Source organism: Cyphellophora europaea, assembly GCF_000365145.1.
Source record: "Cyphellophora europaea CBS 101466 unplaced genomic scaffold supercont1.2, whole genome shotgun sequence".
Lineage (NCBI taxonomy): Eukaryota > Fungi > Ascomycota > Eurotiomycetes > Chaetothyriales > Cyphellophoraceae > Cyphellophora > Cyphellophora europaea.
In genome coordinates this window covers 379,210-396,299 of record NW_008481808.1, presented here as the reverse complement: position 1 = coordinate 396,299, position 17,090 = coordinate 379,210, and the positions used below count along the sequence as shown (strand labels likewise).

Here is a 17,090-nt window from a genome sequence, read left to right as displayed (position 1 = left end):
GTTCTGGACTCCAGGTGACCGAGGAGATTGTTATCATGCTGTTTAGAATCTACTTCGATGATGGTGCTTAGCATATGAGCAGCAAAATGAGGGGTTTGTCATTTCGTATCTCGTCACTGACTAAATGATTGCAAAATAACAGAATCGCTCAGAGAAGGACCAGAACCTTTAGATGCGGTCAAGCGCTTTGCTCTGGTCGACTAACATCCAGCCATTCTCCTCATTGCCGTGTTAATCATAGCTGTCCTTTTGGAGATGCATTCTCGTTTCTCGTCGTACGTGATGTCCCCTCGCCAGGCAATTACAGACGGCTGAGGCCAACAGTTTCACCAGGAGCCATGTAAGTTGGCACTCTCATCTCGAGAGCGTCGCCGCTGTAGCCAAGATCCTCCGCAGCGAGGACGGAACACTTCTCTCCAATGAGAAGAGCAGTCTGAAGTTCATTAGTCGTTTGCCATAATAATCCAGCGTATCACTTACCGAGAAGGTGTTGCAACCAACGTTATCAGGGCAGATAGACAGATCAGAGACCTTGAGGTTCTTGACGCCGTGGACATTGAGTCTCTCGTCCAAAACGCCATGCTTGACAATATCATTGCCATCTCTTGGAGCCATGCTGCAGGTGCCGAGAGAGTGCCAGGTTGTCTCGCAGTGTCGTTGCACCCATTTCTCGATGTGGGCCACATCCTGGAATGTGTCAGCATGTATCAAATGTGATCTGGAGAGTACTTGCCTCCTTGCTATACTTGAGTGGCTCATACATGACCTGAGAGTTGGAATTCAGGATGTTGGGCTTGACTGTCTGGCCAGACTCGACAGGAATGGTCCAGCTGCCGTGCTGAATATTGGCCGTGATGTGATTGGGTCCACCATACGCGTTGCGAGTGCTAAGGTCCATGTCCTTGGCACGTGCCGCTGAGCTGTACGCGTATTGCGGATGCATTGCAGTGACCTCACCGGCATATGCTTGCATGCGCCTTGCCGTTTCGCGTGACTGGATGTAGCCCCAGACCATAGGCGCCATGTCACGTTTGTCGTTCATGAATCCAGCATCAAAGTCTGGATTGTCGTAGGGGTCCGGCGAAGTGATATGTGTGAAGCCACGGGAGAAGGGGTACTCAAGGAAGTGGAACATGGTGAAGAACTTCCCAGCAGGCATGTCGAGGTGGTCGCCAAACCATCTACCGAAAGTTAGCTTGGGTTGGGTTGAAGTGATAGGCATTGGTCTTACCCAGCAATCACACTGTAATGCATGACCGGCTTGTCGGGCTTGTTCTTGAAGTAGCTGTCCCAGCCACCCTTGGTAACGAAATCAGGTGTTGGCCAGTTCTTCATCTCCTCGAGCTCTTCCGGCGTCGGCCGAGACTTGACACCAGCTTCAATGCCGTTGGTGGCCAACGGTCCTGTGCCTTTGAGGTTCCATTCTTCATAGACCTTCTTCTGGACCTCCGGATCACCTCGGACAAAGTCATCAAAGGACTCCGTCTCCGGCTTCGCACGGAATGTCGAAAAGTGCAAGTAGTGGTCCTGGAAATTCAGACCCACGCCAGGAAGGTCAACAACGCACTTGACGCCGACTTCCTTGAGCTTCTCCGGATCGCCAATGCCGGATCGTTGTAGGACCAAGGGCGATGATAGAGTACCGCAACTGACGATGATGAGCTTCTTAGCCTTGAAGGTACGCTTCTGGATGTTCCCGTAACCTCCAACAGGCTTTGTGGGCACGGTGACGACGCCGGTTGCGACGCCATCTTCGATAATGACTCTGTCGACCTTGGTGTTGCACTGGAGGTGAAGGTTTTGGTGCTTGGCACGGGTGGCATGGATGTATGCGGATGCAGCATCAGATCTGCGGCCTGTGTCACGGTTGATCCACTTCAGCCAGTGCTCAGCACCGTGGCCGGTGGTCAGATCTTGCAAGTCGTCCGTAACCGGGAATCCTTGGCTCTCAGCTGCGCGCAAGAAGTCTTGCATGATAGGGTATGTGTAGTTGCCGAAGGAGACCTTGATCGGGCCGTCGAAGCCGTGGATGTCGCGATTGTTGCAAGCGCGTTGATAGGTTTCATGCTTCTTCATCAGGGGAATAAGCTCTTTGGTACTCCAGCCCTTGGTCTTGAAGTCGTCACTTGGGCAAAAGGTCAGCACGATGCGTTGCGTGGCCATAGACAGGTTCCAAGACGATGGATACTTACTAGTCCGATGCCGAAGCACGTGTGTACATCATGAAGTTGATCGAGGATCCACCGCCAAGGATGTGGGCGCAGGGTACAACAGCACGCCTGCCATCGAGCCACTCTGAAGGGCGAGAGTAATAGAAGGTAGCGGTCTTGGAATCAAGCTTCATGTTCCGAGGGTAGATACCGGGCCTATAGACCCATGGGTTGTTGAGGTTATTCTCACCAGCTTCGATCAACAAGACCTGGAGCTTGTGATCGAGGTTGGCAAGACGGCCTGCAGGTACACATCCTGATGAGCCTCCACCGCAAACGATGATATCAACCTCGTCGGGAATAGTCATGGTGTTGAGTTAAGAGATTCTCAGTGCAGTCAGTAGGAGTAACGATGTCGCCCTGGAGCGCAATGACAAAAGGTAGGGAGGGTACAAGGCCAACTCCAGTTATAAGGACACAGCTACCCATCTTCGACCCCTCTCGGTGAGGTGGAGGGGCACCAGAATGCGTATGCTTAAGCGCCATGAGGAGGTAGCTCTCTGAGCTCTTGACGGTCCTTTCCAAACTCAGGCCTTTTGGTGTCCACCTTGTCGCCAATGAGGTTTGCTTGAGAGGCGGTACAGAGCTCAGTGAAGCTCAACATCCTTGTCCCTCATGCAGAGAATACTCCAAATACTGCAGCAACGCGTGAGGAGTATACAGCTCATCCTGGCCCCAGCCGGCTCGCTTGTGATGGTGATCCCATAGAAAGACTAGGGTCGTTCTTGGCTTTCAGGAGTTGCTGACGGCGTCAGCGGACCTCGGAACCGTTCGAGTCAGCCTGCAAAAGCAATGAGATGCATGCTGGTGACCCCTAGGCCGGTCCTCACGGCAGATGCCTTTGTCACGGGTAAAGGTGGGTGATAGCCAGAAGCAACACGGCTTAGCATTTCCGGATGCTATGCTGAAGAAAGCAAGATCCAAAGGTTCCCTGAACCTTGACCAGCAAGCCTTTGTTAACTCTACCGTGAAGTGGAGGCACTTGCATAGCCCAAATGGGCGTACATTGGTTCAGATTGGCCGAAACGCGGGGAACGCTTAGGGAGAGTTCTTGTGCAGTAGTTCCCGTCCATTAAAGGAAGACCCTGGCAGAAGTGCGTGAATTTCATAGAAACACAAGACGTTAGGCCGAGCACATCGGTAAGCTGGGGAATGCGGAGAAAAGGTCAGAAACGAAAAACGTGCATCTTCGGCGTTGCGGGGGTTCACACTAACCCCATGCGGACAGGAGGGACGACTCTGAGGCCACGGCAGACGCAATTTGTCTGCGTGATACGTAAATTTCTCCTTCTTCTGATGGGTCAGCTGTGCTTTTGCAGTGCTCGTCAGCGGCCAGTCAAGTTGTGGAAACCGCCGTGCTTCTGCGTATGGTGGTTGCGCCATGATAAAAGTGTCTCCATGGGAGAGCAATGGCCGGCTTTCGACCGTTGCGGGACAGAGCCAGTTCCGTCCTATGCAGCCAACCAGGTTCTGGTCCATATCTAATCTCTCGCCATACGGATCGTTGATCTGGTTTGACGGTTCCCTCTGCTCGCTGACAGCTGCTTCTTTGGGCCAGGCCTTTTGGGAGACGTAGAGCGGGCTGCAGTTGCGTGTGCTGAGCTACTGCATGATTGCGTGGCTTGGGGACTCGGAAAGGATCGATATGGTGATCCCAAGCGCCTGGCACCTCATGCCGCACGCCGATAGATGTTTGGCCGAGACATCGGGGTCGGAAAGTCCCCGAAATTGTGAACCAGGGCTACACACCTTGCTTCGAGTGTATGCCTCGCCATCCGTAGCGATAGGTACTCGCTGAACTATCACGAATGCCTAGGGCTCTACCACTCGCTTGGGCTGCCGGATCTCTTGTCGCAACTGATCTGTAGCAAGCTGGACCTCGATTAGCCGACCTATACCTTGCTTCCAGGTCTCTTCAAGCGCGAGTATCTCCCCTTTAGAGCCTTCTTGAGCGAGCTTCCTTTCTCGGTTGACGCTATCAACCTCCTCTTTAAGTCTGGCAAGTTCGTGGTCCAAACTCTTCAGAATCTGCTCCAGCTGCGAATTGCCCAGCAGCCATGCGTTCTTTCCCCACTCTTCCAAGAGACCGAGGTTGATATGACGGCTCCCCAAATACGTGTTAGAGGCGTAGGCACTCCTCAAAGCCTTGCGCCAGGTGGCTGCATCGTCGTCTGTGGATGGCTCGTCTGGTTCTTCGTACCTGGACATGTCGATGCCGCTTTCTCGAGGTTCGCCAGACTCTACTCGGTACAATTCCTGCGCCATAAGATCGGAGAAGGTTGCATCTCGTTGCGTAGGGAGAGCTGCGTGTGGTTCGCGAGTATTGGTAGCTCGCAGCTCGTTCTCAACGAGAGCCGTAGCTTTGTTGCGTGCGTCTTGCGGAATCTCGCTGTCGATGTCTAAAACGAATTAGTGTCGAGTTGCGCTTGGATTGGCACTGCTCCTACATGGGAGCGAGTCATACGACTCGAGGATGAGAGGCATTTTGGAGGTTGCGTTAAACCTCCAAAGAATCGTGCTAGAAGTTTGACATGCGATAGTCTTCGTAGACGAGACTATGCGCAACCGTATGTGCCGCAATCCAGATTGATTGGCTAGCTTCAGGATGTCACCAAGTCGAATCAGGCACCTGCGCCGACTTGTTAATTTCGTATTGACACTCGATACACCTCGACGACAGCTGGCAGGCGCAGTTACTGGCCTCTGCTGGCAACATTGAAATGAGCCCATCTTAGTGCTGTGCCGGATTCAACGCACGAGATCAGGTTTCAAACACGTTCATGTTACACCAAGGTGATATTTTAATCAGGAGCTTGCGCTCCTCACCAGCCAGATGGCGAAACCAGTTGTGTTGTCCATCATGGCTTTTTTGTTCTTCCTTGGATTGTTAGTTCTGTTGGCTCCCTTCTCTACCACAGAGCTGCTCGGTGTGAAATCCATCGGTAAGGACCTGAATGCTACGGCGTCTTCTGACACAGATGCTGGTGGTGAATACCTGATCGGTGTCGGCAAGGCAGATATTACCGGGTATGCGCACTTTGACCTATGAGCAGTCGGAGAACTGACGTGCCTAGACCTGTAGTTGAGATCAATCTCATGGGATATGCAGATACTGCACAGAGCGGGACGGGCCTCCGGCAACGTTTGTACACGAGAGCATTCATCGTCGCCGATCCCGCCAGTCCGACCGAAAGAGTGGTGTATCTCGTGCTGGATACTCAGTCAGGAGACACCGCAATTCGCTACGGTATATTACAGGGACTAGCTGGACTGGGCCCCGAATACGCGGTATACTCCAGGAGCAATGTCGCAATCACTGGCACACACAGTCATTCTGGCCCAGGAGCTTGGCTGAACTATCTCCTTCCACAGATCACCAGCAACGGATTCAGCAAAGAGAGCTACCAGGCTATCGTCGACGGCTCATTGCTTGCCATCAGACGTGCTCATGAGAAACTCGCCTCCGGTAGTCTGCACTTGGGAATTGCAAAAGTAACCGATGCGAATGTGAACAGGAGTCCGGCAGCATACCTGGAAAATCCGGAATCAGAGCGAGCATCCTACTCGGATGACGTTGACAAAGACTTGACGCTCTTGGAATTTCGAAGTGCCAGTAATGATAAAACGCTCGGGTTCCTTTCGTGGTTCCCCGTTCATGGTACATCACTTTATCAGAATAATACCCTTGTCACTGGTGACAACAAGGGCGTTGCAGCATATCTGATGGAGGAAGCCATGAAAGAATCGACTCCAAACTTCGTGGCTGGCTTTTCTCAGTCTAATGTAGGAGACACATCGCCAAACACGCTGGGCCCTTTCTGTCAAGATACTGGCCTGGCTTGTACTTTCAATGACAGTACATGTGGAGGCAAAACCCAGCCATGCCATGGCCGCGGTCCTATGTTCAGGTCCCTGGACCAGGGTACCAAGTCATGCTTCGACATCGGCAAGCGTCAGTATGAGGCGGCTCGGGGCTTACTCGATAGAGCCGAGCTTCAGAAGATCCCTCCATCAACTGTTTCGTCGTTTCATTTTTTCCAGAACATGTCTAATTTCACATTCACCTCGCCCTTCAACCACTCTGTGCAAGCCAGGACGTGCTCGGCTGCTCTCGGCTACAGCTTTGCAGGAGGAACTACCGATGGACCAGGGGCATTCGATTTCACACAAGGCACGAATGACACAGACGACTCTCCTGCCTTGGATAATCCTGTGTGGAAGGCGGCACGGTTCTTTTTGCATCAACCTTCAGACGCACAGATTGACTGCCAACGCCCCAAGCCCATCTTACTTGATGTAGGCGCCACTACCAAGCCATACCAGTGGACACCCAACATAGTCGACATCCAGCTTTTGCGAATTGGATCACTGATCATGATTATCGCGCCTGGCGAAGCAACAACCATGTCCGGTCGCAGATGGCGGCACGCTATTGAAGAGGCCGCTCCTGATGTACTCAACATTCAGCAACCGCAAGTGGTGATAGGTGGGCCTGCCAACACATACGCACACTACATCGCTACCGAAGAAGAATATCGCTTTCAGCGCTACGAAGGAGCGAGCACTCTTTATGGACGACACACTCTGGCCGCATACGTAAATTTGACCTTACAGCACCTGCCATATCTTGACACGCCCCAGAAGGTCCGTCAGTTGACGCCTCTCAGTCCTGGCCCTGAACCTCCTATCAACATTAACAACTCCCTCTCATTCATCACTGGCGTTGTACAGGACAATCCCCAGCTCCTCAAGAACTTTGGCGATTCTCTTGCGAGCCCTGATCCTGACAAAGTTCATCAAGCAGGCGAGATCGTGAGTGCGAGGTTCATCGGCGCAAACCCGCGCAACAATTTCCGCCTTGAAGGTACATTTGCGGCAGTCGAAAAGCGTAATGAAGCCACAGGGGTATGGGAAGAGGTCCGCAATGACAAAGACTGGTTTCTTGTATATCGTTGGAAGCGTGTGAGCACAATTCTGGGCACCAGCGAAGTCACATTAGATTGGGAGATTGAACCAGGTACCCCGCAAGGTCTGTACAGGATGCACTATTACGGCGATGCAAAGAGTCTGGGCGGTAATATCAAGGCATTCGATGGAACGAGTGGCGTATTCAATGTTGATGGCGGCGGGACTGGTGGAAGCATCGTTGACGAGCTGGTGAAAACATGACTTACGGGGCGATGAGAATTCTCTCGCTCATTGATATCGCACTTGTACGCAGCGAAATGGTTGGCAGGAGTTGGAATTCGGAATGACAGAAGAGATACCCAAACAATGATGATCGGACAAGGCCATAGAATAATGTGATAGTATTTCATTCGAGAAACATGCTTGTTTTGGTACAATCGTACAGAACATGGCAGATACAGCCGTTCGCTGACGCCGGGTATCGTTTAGTCGCTAATCAACCTCCACTGACTTCCACCCTCCCACGTCCGTTCCACAGATGAGGTCTTAGTATCGCCCATTACTCTCTTCACAACCTCGTCTGTTCGGACCTGGCGCTTTGCGCTTCCTCAAACCCTCGCCAGGCGCTCGTTGCTTCAGTACTTCTGCGTCATGTGCCCGTTGGGAGCGACCGTGGTCTTCGGGCGCGCAGGAGTGCCGTACTTCGAGATGATCCAGAACGCGTGAAGGACACCGGGGATCCAGCCGAGGATTGACAGGCAGATGTTGATGAGAAAGTCGGCGGCACAGCCTCGCTTCAGGAAGACGGAGACGGGCGGGAGGAAAATCGCCATGAAATAGAGCAGGACATCGCCTGTAGAGGAAGGGGCGTTGCGGGCCATTATGTATGTGTGGATATGTTTGTGGTGTGGGTGGTCGGACTTTTGAGGTGAGTCGCTGAGGTCGAGTGTTGTGGTGGTCTGATATAATATACACAGGCAAGCTGGTAAGGAGTGTATTAAGGTGAATGCGAAATCAACTCAAGGAAGCGGCCTCAAGATATATATCTTTCATGAGCTACCCGTCCCTGCAAAACAATCATCCACAGCCAACCTTATCTCATCAATTGCCCTTTTCTTGCCATCTACAACCGCCTACCACCTTCGCCCCGAGACCACGCACAAGAAGTTCAGGAAAGAGCCTCAAGCCAGCTGTGGCGTCATGCAACGTCATCCCCAGGCTCAGAATCCAGAAAACCAAGCCTCCATCCCTCCACCCCCGGCAGGCCGGCAAGCCACTCGTTTTCCTTATCACCAACCCGACGCCGGTGTCAGCAGAGAAATGAACGCGTAAGCTGGGGACTCTTGTGGGGGTGCTAAAGTCAAAGGGTGACAAGGCTCGCGGTAGAATGTATGGCAATGGAAACGTGATGGTCGAGCTGCTGCCGAGAGTGCCGGCCGAGGAGCCGATTTTGCAACGGCCCAGACTTCAGGTGGCTTAGCCACCGGGAAGGCGGTGCTATTCCACGCTGTGGCGCAGTGCTGTGAAACTTTGAACGGCGCGCGCCGACCGATGAGAGTCTTCGTTCACGCCCCACAACCCTACAACAGAAGAGCTTCGGCAGCACTACAATTCGTGAAATAATTACACACGTGAGTGCAGAGCTCGGGTTCCAATAACATTTAGCCTTCTCAGCTTCAGCACAGTTGAAAGCTATCGTGCGTCTACGGTGAATTTTGGTAGTGGATTGCGGCTCTTAAACGGGACCAGACTGACGAAGCCTGTTGTTCTCAACCAGAACCTCCTCCGTTTGCAGGTCTTGAATCAATTTTCGACGACGCTCACGCACTTTGCCCTTCCTTGGATCTGGTGGCGGCGAGTACTCAAAACCGCCATTCGTATCAAAGTCCTTTCGCGCAACGGTACCGTCTTCATCCAGCCTCGCTTGGCACCTGCGATTGCCCAGCGTTGGATTCTCCGCTTCTTCATCACTTGTGCCTTGCAGAATCTGATTCGCCGAGGTCTTATGCAAAGGTCCGTGGCGGTCTTGATAGATTTTGAACTCTTCTTTTGTCAGATCCTCTCCATCGCTTGGCTCCTTGACTCGAAATCCCTGGCCTGTCTCGACGGGGAAGAGTCTCGCGACATGCTCAGGTTGATCGATGGGATTTCTTTCGAAATAGTCAGGTATGAACGACAGTTGAGATGAAGCAGACGCGGTGGGTGTCATCAGCTCCACATGACTGCGTGATGACGAAGACGAAGAGCCAGCAGCCGTTGAGTCATCATAAAGAGCCCTCCCCCACCCGCGGCTGATGCTCTGCAACGATTGACTCTCAGCGTCGTTCGAGGACACACGATTCCTTATCTCGCTCGGATTCCATCTCTGGTCCGCTTCCCGAACGGGTGAGGGACTGTCATCGGATCTCTTCCTGAGACGGCCTCTCGATTCGAATAAGATATCGTCGTCTTCGTCGCACGATAGCATAATTGATGGACATGCTCATATTTGCGTGTGAATATGGTCATAGGCGGGTTGATGGCTCGGTTTAACATGACCGCAAGCTGAATATGAGGGAAGGCGCGTCCCAACACAATTGTGTCACATGACAGCGAAGCAAGACCATCTTGTGCGACAAAGTCGATCGTTCTCGTATGTCCAACAATCCTGCGTTACATGCCGGTTCCCCGTCCCAGTCCCGGACCGTTTTTAAGGCGTTGGACTGCAGGCGCATTGTCCCTGCAGAAGCCACCATCCCACGAAAGCCGCAAAACTGTATGTCTGAGCCTGTACGTGGCTATTTCTCATCAGGCAAGCATCACCTGTAATCCGAATGCTGATCCATGTCATGCTGCCAGCCATCGTGTGCTGCCTAGCCTGTAAGAAATCTTGGGCATCACTGCATGCCTTCGATCGGCGCAGATCGCCAGTGTACATTTTTGTGCAGATCATCTAGCCGAGCGTTGATCCCGGGCTCAGCCGCGAATACATCAGATCGAAAAGGTCTGGAAGAACTGGATCAAATTGTTGACCTGGGCCATGCTCGTTTCGTCATATCTGTCAAGCCCTGAGGGTTGGGCAGCATTTAGCAATCCGAACGGATCTTGATTGGCAAGGCTACCGGCGTGAAAATTGACCAGACCCTGCAGCATACTCCTCGCAAGACAGTTGTACTCGGGCGCGTATCTGTAAAATCCGATGCGTTTCCACAGGTCGTCAGTACTCGTGAACTCCGTAGTGAGCAAAGGAGTGATAGACCAGGTGTATCTCCAGACTCGGTCCCAGTTGTCCGCACCGTTTTGTACAGGCGTCAATTGAGGACTAAAGCCAAAAGAACTCTGATGCTGACTGAAAAGTACAGAATGAAATGCTGTGGGCGTCAGTATTGAGGTGGTGGAGGCCTTCCCCAGGCTAAGTCAATGGTACTGACCTGTTGTAAGGCTGAAGAGATTCAGGGGTCCTACTCTTGCAAAAGTCATGCATGCATCCTCGCTCAGCTGTTGTTGACAGATAGCTGTCAATACTGTGTTGAATGACGCCTTCGCGAGCGGCAGCAACATCCATAGCTGCATTTCAACGTAGCACTCGTCAGCGCTTTCGGCTTGGAAACATTCTTCGGAGCAGCAAAGATTCAGCTTCATTTCCCCGGCGGTCATTCTGGGGGGAAGATTGTTGAACATTACGAATGCAATATCCTGTAGGAAGACAAAATACATTGTACTGTTGTCGTGAGTAGTTGAGTAGTGGGGTCAGTGGTAACCATTCCTACCGTATGCGTTCTTCTCTTACAGTAAAGCTGTACCAGTCGAACTCTTTGCTCGCAAACATGGTGTATTCTGGATGAACTGCAGCTGAGATGACCAAATCTCTTGCGAGCTTACAGACGTGTCAGTTGCAGAACCCATCAGTGCTCTCGTCGGATTGACACTCACAGCGACAACAATGCTATATCGGAACCGTCGTACCCTCTTCTTGGCAAGCTCATCGCCTTCCCAATTCTGGTAGACACAAGCCAGGTACGAGGCTTGTAGTAGTTGGGTCATTCTATGCTCCTTTTGGGTAGAAGCTTCAGTTTCCTGACCAGTGTTGACAAGCGCGGTCGTGATATACGTCGCATCAGCGAAGACAATCTCCTCCACGGCGTTGATCCAGGCACGAGCTGCGGCGTTGTGGGAGTGGTCAGGCGACAAGCACGCCCCTTTAAGACAGCATTAGACCCATTCTGTGCGTGCTTTCGAGTGAGCTTACCAAAAAGCATCAGCACGGCCAGTAGTGACTCTAGAGCTTGTGCTGGATCAAAGCTGGGCTTATGAATGATCGGGCAGTGTGGATAATAGCCGGCGAAGTATAAGTTCAAGAAATTGCAACAGTTTGCTGGGGAGAAGAACTTAGCACATCTCTTTTCCACTTGGGGTGACCAGCTATGCTCCACAATACTGCTCCTACTCTTCTGAGTCGCTACTTCTCGGATTCTGGCCACAATCCGGAGACAAGGAGTGTGGAGGCTTCCCCACGAAGTGACGTGTTCGGAGTCAGCTGCCTCGAAAGACGTGGCCTTGTATTCCGGAAACAGCGCGCTAGACTTTTTGCTTGTAAATGAAGGCATACGAGTTGGGACAGTCTGTGCTGTTCTTAGCTCAGCTTCCGAGATATCTGAAGCTAGACTATCAGTATTCCAAGGCCACGAAAGATGTACCGGTACGCTCGTTGGTGCGGCTTTCTGGCGCTGACTGTGGGAGCCGGATGTAGCAGCTGACGGCGTGGTTCTGCTTCGGTGCTGCCGTTCAATGGGGTGGCCATCATCTCCACACAAAATCTGCCATCTCTCTTCCTCCGTACAGCATTCGAAGGTGCTCAGCAGTCCAGTGGTACTTGTGACATTGGCCAGAAAGCGAAGGGAAGAGCCACTCTTCGCGATATCATCCTGTGCAGCCCCAATGCTTGTAGAGTTGCCGATAGCTGGAAACCATAAGTTCTCAGCTGACGTCGGCTCAGGCAATTGATGCTCTGGTCTGAGGAACGTGGCCTCGTGTACCGGAACCTCATTTGGAATAAACACCGTCTGGGCAACCCGAGCAGATGCATTGTTGGAGCTCGCTGGATTGCGCACGTTCCGCGGCAGTTCGACGCTATTTGTGCTGGTCGTAAGCTGCTCGGCGACAGTGTCTGCCACGTTCAACATTGACGGACTTGACCGGCCGTCAATGTCCTTCCCTGTTTTTCTGGCGCTCCTGGTGTAGGTGCAAGTAGCGAGCTTCGATCTGCAGGGGGTACACGGTATGCCCTTGTCGCATGCTCGCTTTAGACGGAAGCATCGATCACAGGCTGTTGGAGCTGGCCCCTGAGACTCACTATCAGTGTCACTTCCTTCGGCCACGCTCTGCCTTGCCTGGCAGGTTCGCTTGTGACGCTTAAGAACGTCGCTGTTGCGATGCAATGCTTAGCACACTGATCTGCGAAGCTTTTCTGAGCGACTTACGACCGACTAAACGGCTTTGAGCAGTACCGGCAGTGCAATTCGCCCACCCTAGTATCTGGCAATTCTGATCAGCATGTCTATCTCTTGCAGCAACCGCAGGGTACCCACGTGAGGCTGCTACATGCCTTCGGAGATGATACTGTCTCGAGAAGGCCTTTGAACAGAAGGTACACATAAATCGAGATTCTGACGACTGCATCGTGAGTTGAATTTCGAGTTGGGTCGCTCGATCGCAGCCTTTCTTTCCCCCCTGAAGTGTTGACACAAAGGAGGACATCCTCCAGATAGACGAGGCTTCTTCACAACCCCACAATGCCGAGGCTTCCATCCCTAGGTCTGATCCATCGTGCGAAGTGCTCGGTAACCGGAAGATCCACGACCAGCCCCACGTCTACGACAAACATCAAGACTGGCGAGGTCCAACCGAGGCCGCTAGTCTGAACTTTACTGCCATTAGACTCGGTTACACACGAAGAGCGCTTGGGAGGTTTGTGGAAGGTGGGGCGGATGTCTGGGGAAACATACCTGATTCGAAGGCCCCTAAAGCGCTGAACTTCAGGCGACAGTGAGTGGCAATGCTCACAAGCTGAACATTGATGCTGTCGTAGGCTATGAGCTGATGAGTCGCATGTCAAACGAAAATGTTTGCGTACCGGAGATGAGTTCACAACACCGGATCTGTCGATCTGAAGCAGCCGATCATTCACTTTCGCAGACCGAGCGATGAAGCAATAACAGGGCTAGCTGATGCGGAGCACCACGTCGCGTCTAGACAGCAGGGTCGTAGCTCTCACAGGCTATCGTATGGTCCTTTTCCAACTTGGAGAAGCCGCTCATCTTTCTCGACTACATATGCTGAAGCGGCATCGTTGAATTGACGGCGACATGATGCGCGGCAGGTCTGCAGATGAACATCTAACAGGATCTGCGGTTCGAGCCGCATTGAGCCTCGGCGGCTCCTGCGACAACTCGGCGTGCCGGGCGAGCCTGCGTTACGGAGGGTGTATTTGGAGAGGGATAACCCGATCCCGACGCTCGCTCTAGACCAGAGGAGTTGGAGATCTTGACGTACTGTAATGGTTCACAGAATGCTTGTATCAACGAACGGCAAGCGAAAAAGAGCTCACAACTGAACTAGAATGGGTCGAATCCGGCCGGCGCCGCTACGTGACTATCCCTGCTAGCGGCGCGCCAAGATCGTCGATGTCGAGGTTTCGACATGCACAAGCAATGGAGACCATTGTTGCCAGGCACCGCGCTGAAGAAATAACCACTGTCCTCTCCGCACCGCCATCCAAGGAAGTCAGCTTAGACTGAACGCAAGCCCACACCATCTTCCTCCAGCTATCGCTGGGCACTCACGACACCGCCATCATTGTCATTTCTATTCACCCTTACTCTTTCCCCAACTGCCCTGGCTGTACTGCATTCGCACTCACCATTACAGACGTATACCAAAGTCGCGAATCGGTTAACGCAAAGCGGCTGATTGCGGAAGTGGATCGTGTCCTGGAACACTCGTAGTTAAAGGACTCTATCGGCTCGGCCAACAGACACCTACGCATGACCAAAAAATCTTTTGCGGTCGCCCAACGCATCGCAGCGAACGAAAGCCACCACTGTTCTACGTGTCTCCCTGAGAGAACTCGCACATCGCCAGTGACCATTAATCCATAGCGCAAGGCCCGTCTATGAAACCGCAACGGAGGAGTTTTTCTTCTCGCATATTTGGCCAGAACCTTGGGGCAGAAGTCCCGTCGCTCTCTTCGGTGACTCGTATTGTTCAGCCACCAAGTTCTCCAGACAACCAAGGGCGTGCTGTCTCCACCAGCCGTTTCAAAATCAAATACGGATCCGTTGGACGAGACAGAAAGTCGGCTCGTTGGCGACCATGCGGCCGTCCGTGGGCCGTGCCGAACTGAGAATTGAGCGTTTACACGCCGGTGACATTACCTGTGATGTGATAAGTCAGCCTTACGATCAGCCCTCGTCTTTGGCTTTGGGATGGCGCACTGCTTTCGACCGTGGCAAGGCTGTGGGCTCTGTGGGAAATAGCAATCACCTCTCGACCGACCCTCGGTCTCTTAGCCTCATATGTGCGGAGCAAAGTCTATTCCAGAAGTGAATGCCAGTGTTCGTCTGCAACGTCGTCAGCACCAAAAAATTGTGGAGGACTGTATACAGTGTAGTGCAGGTCGTCTGCCAATTGTTTGGATGCGTCATATGCACGTAGAACACAGCAACATGAATCTTTTATGGTTGGTGTATTGCCTTGCAAGCCAGGCGGTCTCTCTCTGTCGTTGCATGCTTTCCAGCCAGGTTAATGAGTGAGCTGCGGTCTACGGCTCAATCAAAGCCACCCGTCGCGAATATGTGTACCAGGTTGTGACGAGTCATGATAGCCTGCAACCACTTGAGGGTCGAGCACCGAGTCCAGCATAGAAATGATATGCTGACTGGCTCCGTCAGGTTTGCAAGGGGGTGTAGGTGTGCCAACCAATCCGTCTCCAAGGAAGTTCTCAAATGCCTACAGACTTGCCCCTGCTAAAATCGACGCTCACGTGAACGCTGATTCATGGAGCGTGGCTCACAACAAACGCTGCGTGTGCCTATATAACGCGTGCTCCTGATATTGCCCCCGGGCTGTACCACCTCTCACCCTCTCCTCCGCCTGCCCTTCATATATTGCAAGTCGATCTTTACCTCGAAACAATCTAGCCTTCCAGCTACGACCTCTTCCAAATCAGCAGCATGAGCATCGACATCATAGTCGCCATCGTCGTGGGTGTCTTCACTTGCATTGCTCCTTCGATCGCGACATTCGTCCAGAATTTATGGAAGTCAAAGTCACATACCCCCGACCAGGGCAGCACACATACGACCAATGTTCTCATCGTGTTGCGATCGGTATGAAGCCACCCAGACAACACATCGAATGACGCTCTCTCACTTGAGACTTGAGCATGCTACACAGTCAATGGCATATCAATGGTAGAGGTGGCCAAGTACCTAGAGATGAAACAGGCCCGCTGGAAATTCACGATGGCGGACCTGTTCGTTATTTTGCTATTATGTTGGTTTGCAGAGTCGTACCAAGCCGGCGTGGCCAACAGCAGGGCTGTGAACTCCGCTGGCGAGCAGGGATCTTCGGCTTTCGAATATGTTTTATATCCTGATGTATCCTCATAGCTTGAGAACTTCCCGTAGCCTCTCCTGCTCCCTCTCGAAGAAGCCCTTCACCGTCTGAAGCTCGATGCCAAAGCTCCTCACCCTTTCGATATCGGCGGTTGGGGGATTATCAATCTGAAAGAGCTCGCTGTCGACTTTGACATCGTTGTCTTTCTTCTTCCTCGCCTCATCCAGTGGTTTTATGTCCATGACGATACTGACGTCCTTGCCCGTCTTCCCCTTCGCCACCTCCTCCAACCTCGCCAACACCTCTCCAAGCGTCAAATACTCATTCGCTAACTCCAGCGTCTGGCCCCACAACGCACGCAGCCCGCCATTGTCCTCCCGCAACAAAGCCCTCGCTGCAAACTTTCCCGTATCATCTGGGTCCACCCAATAATGGCGGAAGTCGCGCGGAAACAACGTGGCAATTCGATGCTCGCCCAGCTGCGGCCACACGAATCCCACCAACGGCGGCAACCAGTTGGTCAGGAATACCGCTGGCTGCAGCACCGTCCAGTCCCAGCCATGCTTCTCTGCCTCGCGTTGAAGAGCCATTTCATTGTTGAACTTGTTTTCGAACCACGCGTAGCGAAATGTGCCCGGACTGACATTCTTCAAGGCACCGGGCACAGAGGGATCCTTGGCTCCGGCCCCGGAGGCATAGACGACCCTTTTCATGGTGGGCACGGCGGCCAGTGCGGTCAGGATGTTCTGCATATGTTTCTGCTCGATGGTAAAGTCGCTGAAGACCATGGAAACGTTGATGAAGGCGGCGGTGGTGTTGGCAGCAGCAGCAGAGAGGCTGGCAGGCGAGTCGAAGTCGCCGGGGAAAAGCCGGATGTTGGGACTGAGGGTTTGTAGGTTCTTTGATTTTGGTGAGTCAGGGTCTCGGACGAGGGCATGGATAGTGGTGGATGGTGACAGGGCCAGAAGGCCACGGATGGTTGCACTGCCCTGGTTGCCAGTGGCTCCAAAAATGAGGACGGTGTCTTCAGAAGACAACATGTTGGTGTTGGTATGATTGTAGAAGCAGTTAAGCAGACGGTAAGAACCAGTAGCAGCAGCCAGAAAACCCTTCTATGTACAACGGCCTTTTCAGCCTATTGGATGGTCTGAACTTGTAACTTGTTGCTGCTGCATTTGCAGCGTGTTACGTGGGCGGCCGTATCACCCTATATACCGTTTGGAGGGCAGGGTCAAAAATGACCGAATGCTTAGTTATCGCCCCACCTCAGCCAAAACCTTCCGAAGTCCTAGGAATCGAATTATCTGCCACATCGATCTGAGAGCGCGGTGAGAGCGTGACATGTAGCGTCAGTCGTTCTTTAGCCTGTAAGCTTGG

At 52.7% G+C, this 17,090-nt stretch overlaps 6 protein-coding genes across 6 annotated transcripts; 1 reads left to right on the top strand and 5 right to left on the bottom strand.

The window, feature by feature from the left end:
• Window positions 1–301: 301 nt before the first annotated feature.
• Window positions 302–2,518, bottom strand: HMPREF1541_01627 (uncharacterized protein; the record flags this gene model as incomplete). Its single annotated transcript, XM_008715985.1, has 5 exons — window positions 302–433; window positions 481–718; window positions 747–1,181; window positions 1,232–2,125; window positions 2,193–2,518. The coding sequence occupies 5 exons, from the start codon at window positions 2,516–2,518 to the stop codon at window positions 302–304; spliced, it is 2,025 nt and encodes a 674-aa protein (XP_008714207.1).
• A 1,504-nt stretch (window positions 2,519–4,022) lies between these two features.
• HMPREF1541_01626 (uncharacterized protein) lies at window positions 4,023–4,694 on the bottom strand (the record flags this gene model as incomplete). Its single annotated transcript, XM_008715984.1, has 2 exons — window positions 4,023–4,609; window positions 4,658–4,694. The coding sequence occupies 2 exons, from the start codon at window positions 4,692–4,694 to the stop codon at window positions 4,023–4,025; spliced, it is 624 nt and encodes a 207-aa protein (XP_008714206.1).
• Window positions 4,695–5,070: 376 nt separating this feature from the next.
• On the top strand, window positions 5,071–7,379 carry HMPREF1541_01625 (uncharacterized protein; the record flags this gene model as incomplete). The annotated part of the gene is made up of 2 exons (XM_008715983.1): window positions 5,071–5,237; window positions 5,285–7,379. The coding sequence occupies 2 exons, from the start codon at window positions 5,071–5,073 to the stop codon at window positions 7,377–7,379; spliced, it is 2,262 nt and encodes a 753-aa protein (XP_008714205.1).
• Window positions 7,380–7,753: 374 nt separating this feature from the next.
• HMPREF1541_01624 (uncharacterized protein) lies at window positions 7,754–7,999 on the bottom strand (the record flags this gene model as incomplete). The annotated part of the gene is made up of 1 exon (XM_008715982.1): window positions 7,754–7,999. The coding sequence occupies one exon, from the start codon at window positions 7,997–7,999 to the stop codon at window positions 7,754–7,756; it is 246 nt and encodes an 81-aa protein (XP_008714204.1).
• A 2,089-nt stretch (window positions 8,000–10,088) lies between these two features.
• Window positions 10,089–12,280, bottom strand: HMPREF1541_01623 (uncharacterized protein; the record flags this gene model as incomplete). The annotated part of the gene is made up of 5 exons (XM_008715981.1): window positions 10,089–10,468; window positions 10,529–10,818; window positions 10,868–10,974; window positions 11,031–11,296; window positions 11,347–12,280. 5 exons carry the CDS (start codon window positions 12,278–12,280, stop codon window positions 10,089–10,091), a joined length of 1,977 nt encoding a protein of 658 aa, XP_008714203.1.
• A 3,480-nt stretch (window positions 12,281–15,760) lies between these two features.
• HMPREF1541_01622 (uncharacterized protein) lies at window positions 15,761–16,753 on the bottom strand (the record flags this gene model as incomplete). The annotated part of the gene is made up of 1 exon (XM_008715980.1): window positions 15,761–16,753. One exon carries the CDS (start codon window positions 16,751–16,753, stop codon window positions 15,761–15,763), a length of 993 nt encoding a protein of 330 aa, XP_008714202.1.
• Between the last annotated feature and the right edge of the window lie 337 nt (window positions 16,754–17,090).